This window comes from Salmo salar, chromosome ssa19 (genome assembly GCF_905237065.1).
Source record: "Salmo salar chromosome ssa19, Ssal_v3.1, whole genome shotgun sequence".
NCBI lineage: Eukaryota > Metazoa > Chordata > Actinopteri > Salmoniformes > Salmonidae > Salmo > Salmo salar.
In genome coordinates this window covers 32,595,210-32,604,032 of record NC_059460.1, presented here as the reverse complement: position 1 = coordinate 32,604,032, position 8,823 = coordinate 32,595,210, and the positions used below count along the sequence as shown (strand labels likewise).

General features: G+C 52.5%; 2 protein-coding genes across 6 annotated transcripts in view; one reads left to right on the top strand and one right to left on the bottom strand.

Annotated features, from left to right (window-relative positions):
• Positions 1-414: 414 nt before the first annotated feature.
• On the bottom strand, positions 415-3,305 carry LOC123728960 (basic proline-rich protein-like). Its single transcript, XM_045701916.1, has 4 exons — positions 2,538-3,305; positions 1,781-2,447; positions 1,240-1,694; positions 415-1,149 (listed from the first exon to the last, which is right to left on the bottom strand). The coding sequence occupies exons 1-4, from the start codon at positions 3,303-3,305 to the stop codon at positions 415-417; spliced, it is 2,625 nt and encodes an 874-aa protein (XP_045557872.1).
• Positions 3,306-7,554: 4,249 nt separating this feature from the next.
• LOC106578738 (kelch domain-containing protein 3) overlaps positions 7,555-8,823 on the top strand; it is a 207,387-nt gene continuing 206,118 nt past the window's right edge. For 4 of the 5 annotated variants that reach the window (XM_045702237.1, XM_045702235.1, XM_045702233.1 and 1 more), the window contains exon 1: positions 7,598-7,690. The gene's annotated coding sequence lies outside the window, so the exon portion shown is untranslated. Of the gene's footprint in view, positions 7,691-8,823 lie in introns of all 5 variants that reach the window. The other variant, XM_045702234.1, reaches the window with a different exon arrangement.

Sequence of the window (8,823 nt, the reverse complement as noted above, 5' to 3'; positions counted from 1 at the left end):
TGTTCTGGGGTTGGGTTCTGGGGCTGCTAGGTTATGTTCTGGGGCTGTGGGTTTGGGTTCTGGGGCTGTGGGTTTGGGCTCTGGGGTTGTGGGGTTGGGTCCTGTGGCTGTGGGGCTGGGTCCTGGGGCTGTGGGGCTGGGTTCTGGGGCTGTAGGGTTGGGTTCTGGGGCTATGGGGTTGGGCTATGGGGTTGTAGGGTTGGGTTCTGGGGAAATGGGGTTGGGTTCTGGGGCTGTGGGGTTGTGGGGTTGGGTTCTGGGGCTGTGGGGTTGGGTTGTGGGGTTGGGTTCTGGGGCTGCTAGGTTATGTTCTGGGGCTGTGGGTTTGGGTTCTGGGGCTGTGGGGTTGGGCTCTGGGGCTATGGGGTTGGACTCTGGGGCTGTGGGGCTGGGTCCTGTGGCTGTGGGGCTGGGCTATGTGGCTATGGGGCTGTGGGGTTGGGTTCTGGGGCTGTGGGGTTTGGGGGTTGGGTTCTGGGGCTGTGGGGTTGGGGGTTGGGTTCTGGGGCTGTGGGGCTGTGGGGTTGGGTTCTGGGGCTGTGGGGTTGGGGGGTTGGGCTCTGGGGCTGTGGGGTTGGGTTCTGGGGCTGAGGGGCTGTGGGGCTGGGTTCTGGGGCTGTAGGCTTGGGTTCTGGGGCGGTGGGATTGGGCTATGGGGCTGTGGGGTTGGGCTCTGGGGCTGAGGGGTTGGGGGGTTGGGTTCTGGGGCTGTGGGGCTGTGGGGTTGGGCTTTGGGGCTGAGGGGTTGGGGGTTGGGCTGTGGGGCTGTGGGGTTGGGCTCTGGGGCTGTGGGGCTGGGTTCTGGGGCTGAGGGGTTGGGGGTTGGGTTCTGGGGCTGTGGGGTTGTGGCGTTGGGTTTTGGAGCTGTGTGGTTGGGGGTTGGGCTGTGGGGCTGTGGGGTTGGGCTCTAGGGCTGTGGGCTGGGTTCTGGGGCTGAGGGGTTGGGGGGTTGGGTTCTGGAGCTGTGGGGTTGTGGGGTTGGGCTGTGGGGCTGTGGGGTTGGGTTCTGGGGCTGTGGGGTTGGGGGGTTGGGTTCTGGGGCTGTGAGGCTGTGGGGTTGTGGGGTTGGGCTATGGGGTTGTAGGGTTGGGTTCTGGGGAAATGGGGTTGGGTTCTGGGGCTGTGGGGTTGTGGGGTTGGGTTCTGGGGCTGTGGGGTTGGGTTGTGGGGTTGGGTTCTGGGGCTGCTAGGTTATGTTCTGGGGCTGTGGGTTTGGGTTCTGGGGCTGTGGGGTTGGACTCTGGGGCTGTGGGGCTGGGTCCTGTGGCTGTGGGGCTGGGCTATGGGGCTATGGGGCTGTGGGGTTGGGTTCTGGGGCTGTGGGGTTTGGGGGTTGGGTTCTGGGGCTGTGGGGTTGGGGGGTTGGGTTCTGGGGCTGTGGGGCTGTGGGGTTGGGTTCTGGGGCTGTGGGGTTGGGGGTTGGGCTCTGGGGCTGTGGGGTTGGGTTCTGGGGCTGAGGGGCTGTGGGGCTGGGTTCTGGGGCTGTGGGGTTGTAGGGTTGGGTTCTGGGGAAATGGGGTTGGGTTCTGGGGCTGTGGGGTTGTGGGGTTGGGTTCTGGGGCTGTGGGGTTGGGTTGTGGGGTTGGGTTCTGGGGCTGCTAGGTTATGTTCTGGGGCTGTGGGTTTGGGTTCTGGGGCTGTGGGGTTGGGCTCTGGGGCTATGGGGTTGGACTCTGGGGCTGTGGGGCTGGGTCCTGTGGCTGTGGGGCTGGGCTATGTGGCTATGGGGCTGTGGGGTTGGGTTCTGGGGCTGTGGGGTTTGGGGGTTGGGTTCTGGGGCTGTGGGGTTGGGGGTTGGGTTCTGGGGCTGTGGGGCTGTGGGGTTGGGTTCTGGGGCTGTGGGGTTGGGGGTTGGGCTCTGGGGCTGTGGGGTTGGGTTCTGGGGCTGAGGGGCTGTGGGGCTGGGTTCTGGGGCTGTAGGCTTGGGTTCTGGGGCGGTGGGATTGGGCTATGGGGCTGTGGGGTTGGGCTCTGGGGCTGAGGGGTTGGGGGGTTGGGTTCTGGGGCTGTGGGGCTGTGGGGTTGGGCTTTGGGGCTGAGGGGTTGGGGGTTGGGCTGTGGGGCTGTGGGGTTGGGCTCTGGGGCTGTGGGGCTGGGTTCTGGGGCTGAGGGGTTGGGGGGTTGGGTTCTGGGGCTGTGGGGTTGTGGCGTTGGGTTTTGGAGCTGTGTGGTTGGGGGTTGGGCTGTGGGGCTGTGGGGTTGGGCTCTAGGGCTGTGGGCTGGGTTCTGGGGCTGAGGGGTTGGGGGTTGGGTTCTGGAGCTGTGGGGTTGTGGGGTTGGGCTGTGGGGCTGTGGGGTTGGGTTCTGGGGCTGTGGGGTTGGGGGGTTGGGTTCTGGGGCTGTGAGGCTGTGGGGTTGTGGGGTTGGGCTATGGGGTTGTAGGGTTGGGTTCTGGGGAAATGGGGTTGGGTTCTGGGGCTGTGGGGTTGTGGGGTTGGGTTCTGGGGCTGTGGGGTTGGGTTGTGGGGTTGGGTTCTGGGGCTGCTAGGTTATGTTCTGGGGCTGTGGGTTTGGGTTCTGGGGCTGTGGGGTTGGACTCTGGGGCTGTGGGGCTGGGTCCTGTGGCTGTGGGGCTGGGCTATGGGGCTATGGGGCTGTGGGGTTGGGTTCTGGGGCTGTGGGGTTTGGGGGTTGGGTTCTGGGGCTGTGGGGTTGGGGGGTTGGGTTCTGGGGCTGTGGGGCTGTGGGGTTGGGTTCTGGGGCTGTGGGGTTGGGGGGTTGGGCTCTGGGGCTGTGGGGTTGGGTTCTGGGGCTGAGGGGCTGTGGGGCTGGGTTCTGGGGCTGTAGGGTTGGGTTCTGGGGCTGTGGGATTGGGCTATGGGGCTGTGGGGTTGGGCTCTGGGGCTGAGGGGTTGGGGGTTGGGTTCTGGGGCTGTGGGGCTGTGGGGTTGGGCTTTGGGGCTGAGGGTTTGGGGGGTTGGGCTGTGGGGCTGTGGGGTTGGGCTCTGGGGCTGTGGGGCTGGGTTCTGGGGCTGAGGGGTTGGGGGGTTGGGTTCTGGGGCTGTGGGGTTGTGGTGTTGGGTTTTGGAGCTGTGGGGTTGGGGGTTGGGCTGTGGGGCTGTGGGGTTGGGCTCTAGGGCTGTGGGGCTGTGGGCTGGGTTCTGGGGCTGAGGGGTTGGGGGGTTGGGTTCTGGAGCTGTGGGGTTGTGGGGTTGGGCTGTGGGGCTGTGGGGTTGGGTTCTGGGGCTGTGGGGTTGTGGGGTTGGGTTCTTGGGCTGTGAGGCTGTGGGGTTGGTCTGTATGTATGCAGGGCTCTGGGTCTGGTTGTTTGTAAAACATGTAGTACAGCACTGTAACAACCCCATGTTGTAGGGTTAGATATGACAGCACCACCTAAAGGAAAGTCACACAAAGTAGAATTATGAGTAACAAGGTGCTGTTGTATAGGGCACAGAGAGATGTCTTATACTGACTTCATGACCACAATCCATCACTCTCCGACTCTGCACAGCCTCAGTGGAAGATGATCCATTCCATAACAAGTAAACAATGCCAGCTAACTAATAAAACTAATTTGGTTTTCGCTTAGATACAGTGGTGGAAAAGTACCCAACTGTCATACTTGAGTAAAAGGGAAAGTCACCCAATAAAATACTACTTGAGTAAAAGTGTAAAAGTATTTGGTTTTATATATACTTATGTGTCAAATGTAGAAGTAAAAGATGAAATCATTTCAAATACCTTATATTAAGCAAACCAGACGGCACCATTTGATTTGTTTTATTTTTATTTACGGATAGCCATGGGCACGCTGTCATATCTGCTCCTGCCACACCCCCTAGTGGACATCCGATGTCTCCTTGACCTGCAGCCCCAGTACACTCTCTCTCTCTCCGTGTGTGTGTGATTGTGTGGTTGGAGACAGGTGTGCTGGAGTCAGAGCAGTTCCCCACCAGCTGCAACCCGTTCCATAATCAAGACCTCTACAAATACTCAGTCCTGCCACTTCCACTCTGCCAAATCGTAATCTCCATTCAGTCAGTCATGCGTCTAGCTATTTGTTGTTATTTAAGATCCTGTATCCTGCTGTGCCTGTTTCTGCTGCCTGCCTGACGCTGTTTATCCTCTCACTGCAGTTTTGCTTCTCTGACTCTTGTTCCTGTCTCCTGTTCCACATCTCGCTACCCTGTTCTCGATTCAGTTCACCACCACTCACTTGGATTCCCCTCCGGACCTGTTTACCCTGTCCCAACCCAGCTCTCTCCAACTCCAGCCTCCACATCTGGATTCCTACAACTCATCCGAGCTTCCCCGGATCTGCACTCCATCTCTCCCTGTGTTATAATAAATACCTTGGTTCATTCATCCCTGTTTCCTTGTCTGAGTCTGCTCGTGGGTTCCCCTGTGCTGCTCCGCCTAACACACGCTCCAACACTCAGACATCATTTACAAACGAAGCATTTAGTGAGTCCACCAGATCAGAGGTAGTAGGGATGACCAGGGATGTTCTCTTCAAGTGTGTGAATTGGACCATTTTCCTGTACTGCTAAGCATTCAGAATTCAACGAGTACTTTTGGGTGGCAGGGAAAATGTATGGAGTAAAAAATATATTTTATTTAGGAATGTAGTGAAGTAAAAGATTTCTACAATATAAATAGTAAAATACAGATACTACTTAAGTCGTATTTTGGGGTAATTTAAAGCAGAGGTGTAAAAATACTTGAAAGTACTACTTACATGTACTAAGTATTTTCTGGTATCTGTACTTTACTTTTTTACATTTTGGACAACTTTTACTTTTGATTCTTAAGTATATTTAAAACCAAATACTTTTAGACTTTTACTTAAGTAGTATTTTACTGGGCGACTTTCACTTTTACTTTAGTCATTTTCTATTAAGGTATCTTTACTTTTACTCAAGTATGATAATTAGGTACTTTTTCCATCACTGCTTATAATAATTTTTATCTAAGTACTTTACACCACTGTATATGCTGTCCAAAGAAAGGTTGGGGGACCAAGATTCAAAGGTCAGATCAGGAAGGATCTTGATTGTGCCTAGGACATTGGACATTGAACTCATCATATTTGGTTGGCAAGCATGTGAATGGTTTGTGTCTGGAGTGTATGGTCGAAGAAACGGTGGAGCATGTGTTATATTGCTGTATGCTGAAGAGAGGGAAAGATTTAAGTGTAGGTTCGTTGAGTTTGGATGGGGTTGGGGGGGGGTGGGGTTGGGGTTGGGGGTTGGGGAAGGGTCTATAAGAAGTTAGAAGGGTTATTTTTTTATTTTCTCAGAAGCAATGAGTTAGTGTAGGATTTAGAGATGTGGAGCTAATGTTGTTCTGGGATTTCTCCAATGGTATTGAGGAGTACACCACATCAGTCATTGGCTTCATCAATAAGTGCATTGATGACGTCATCCCCACAGTGACTGTACGTACACACCCCAACCAGAAGCCATGGATTACAGGCAACATCCGCACTGAGCTAACGGCTAGAGCTGCTGCTTTCAAGGAGCGGGACTCTAACCCGGAAGCTTATAAGAAATCCCGCTATGCCCTCCGATGAACCATCAAACAGGCAAAGCGTCAATACAGGACTAAGATCGAGTCGTACTACACAGGCTTTGACGCTCGTCGGCTGTGGCAGGGCTTGCAAACCATTACAGACTACAAAGGGAAGCACAGCCGAGAGCTTCCCAGTGACACGAGCCTACCAGACGAGCTAAACTACTTCTATGCTCGCTTTGAGGCAAATAACACTGAAACATGCATGAGAGCACCAGCTGTTCCGGAAGACTGTGTGATCACGCTCTCCGCAGCCGATGTGAGTAAGATCTTTAAACAGGTCAACATTCACAAGGCCGCAGGGCCAGACGGATTACCAGGACGTGTACTGCGAGTATGCGCTGACCAACTGTCAAGTGTCTTCACTGACATTTTCAATCTCTACCTGTCCGAGTCTGTAATGCCAACATGTTTTAAGCATACCACCATAGTCCCTGTGCCCAAGAACACTAAGGTAAACTGCCTAAATGACTACCAACACGTAGCACTCAGGTCTGTAACCATGAAGTGCTTTGAAAGGCTGGTCATGGCTCACATCAACACCATTATCCCAGAAACCCTAGACTCACTCCAATTTGCAAACCGCCCCAACAGATCCACAGATTATGCAATCTCTATTGCACTCCACACTGCTCTTTCCAACCTGGACAAAAGGAACACCTATGTGAGAATGCTGTTCATTGACTACAGCTCAGCGTTCAACACCATAGTGCCCTCAAAGCTCATCACTAAGCTAAGGACCCTGGGGCTAAACACCTCCCTCTACAACTGGATCCTGGACTTCCTGACGGGCCGCCCCCAGGTGGTAAGGGTAGGTAACAACACATCTGCCACTCTGATCCTCAACACGGGGGCGCCCTCGGGTGCGTGCTCAGTCCCCTCCTGTACTCCCTATTCACTCATGACTGCATGGCCAGGCACGACTCTAACACCATCATTAAGTTTGCCGATGACACAACAGCAGTAGGCCTGATCACTGACAACGACGAGACAGCCTATAGGGAGGAGGTCAGAGACCTGGCCGTGTGGTGCCTGGACAACAACCTCTCCCTCAACGTGATCAAAACAAAGGAGATGATTGTGGACTACAGGAAAAAGAGGACCGAGCACACCCCCATTCTCATCGACTGGGCTGTAGTGGAGCAGGTTGAGAGCTTCAAGTTCCTTGGTGTCCACATCACCAACAAACTTTCATGGTCCAAGCACACCAAGACAATCGTGAAGAGGGCACGACAAAACCTATTCCCCCTCAGGAGACTGAAAATATTTGTCATTGGTCCTCAGATCCTCAAAAGGTTCCACAGCTGCACCATCGAGAGCATCCTGACTGGTTGCATCACTGCCTGGTATGGCAACTGCTCGGCCTTTGACCGCAAGGCACTACAGAGGGTAGTGCGAACTGCGCGGTACATCACTGGGGCCATGCTTCCTGCCTTCCAGTACCTATATACCAGGTGGTGTCAGAGGAAGGCCCCAAAAAATTGTTAAAGACTCCAGCCACCCTAGTCATAGACTGTTCTGTCTGGTACCGCACGGCAAGCGGTACCGGAGCACGAAGTCTTGGAGGCTTCTAAACAGCTTCTACCCCCAAGCCATAAGACTCCTGAACAGCTAATCAAATGGCTACCCAGACTATTTGCATTGCCCCCCCCCCTTTTACTCCACTGCTACTCTATGTTGTTATCATCTATACATAGTCAACTCTACCTACATATTACCTCAACCAACCGGTGCCCCCGCACATTGACTCTGTACCGGTACCCCCTTGTATGTAGTCTTGCTATTGTTATTTTACTGCTGTTCTTTAAATTAGTTGTTACTTTTATTTCTTATTCTTACCTGTATTGTTGGTTAGGGGATCGTAAGTAAGCATTTCACTGTATGGTCTACACCTGTTGTATTCGATGCATGTGACTAATAAAATAAAATACAATTTGATATGATATGATTTGAACTGTGATTGACCACACACTTCAGCACAGTAGGTGGCGGCATAATCCTTTAACATCTGTTTGCGGACAGCCATTTTGTCCAAGTTGAAGAAGAAGTCTGACACTGTAAACATTACGTCACGAGGGCCGGGAAGGGATAGCGTTCATCGTCTAGTTTCCAAGGTAATGTTGGTTAGCAATAACGGTCGCAAATAGATGTTCGCGTTAACTCAGAGTGGCACCTTTGGGTAATACACAATTATCTTCCTAACTTTTGCAAATTGGTAATTGCAATTGTGTAATAGATGTGGGTCGTTAGCTGCCAAGTTTGATAGCTATCTAGCTTGCATAGCCCCTTTTGGATAGCTGGCTTGCTAGCTAGGTAGATAACGTTAGCTAACTACCAAGCAGCTAACGTTACATATGGCCAACATTAAATATCTGCATAGCTAACATCCTATGTTTTTTTGGTTTTGGTCATGTTCAATGTTATCTACTAACGTTATATCCCAACTAACGTTAGATAACTTAGCTGGTTGGCTAAACTAGCTGGCTGGGTAGCTAGCGTAGCTACTTTGCTAAGCTAGTTAACGTTAGCTGGCTACTCTTGATATGAGGTGTATTGCTAACGTTAGTTGGCTGGCTTTGAGGTAGCTAGGTTGGCATGCATTCACAAAGTTGACGCCCTTTCTTACTAACGTTAGTTGTCAAAGAAGCTGTATGGACATTATTATTCCCGAAACTATTTAATCAGTCAAACCTAACTGTTTGGCTTGCTACTCTAGCCAGATTCTGGTAGCAGTAGTTATATTTGTCAGACGGCAACAGATCATTGCTAGCTACTTTGACACTTGCACAAACGTTTAGATAGCTACAGAAACTCAGATCTTAGCTAGCTGGCTCGATCATATTTTTGTCTGTCTTGCTAGGTAAGGAACCATTTTAGATTCTGAAATCAGTAACTAGTAGTGTCCTTTATCCATGAGGTCATCTGGAAATAGAAGGGTGTGCATTATTAGTCCTCTGAGGGTTTATTTATAAGAGCTGTTGAAGGTTGGAGGTCACTGGAACAACAGACACACTCTGGCTGAGAGTGGACCAGAGGACATATGTGAGTCCTAAATGGCACCCTATTCCCAAATAGTCCATGGAGCTCTGGTCAACAGTAGTGCACTATATAGTGGAGAGTGACATTTGGGACTCATTCCAGGGGATATGTTTTTAGGACTGGGGTGGGGGGTTTTGGCAGCATACCTGGTAGTTCGGCACAACTGCAGAACATTGCTGGCTAGAGGAGAGGGACATGGGGTTATGTTTTGAGGACAGGGGTGGGGTATGTTTTTAGGACTGGGGACTTTGTTTGGGCAGTGTAATTACATTT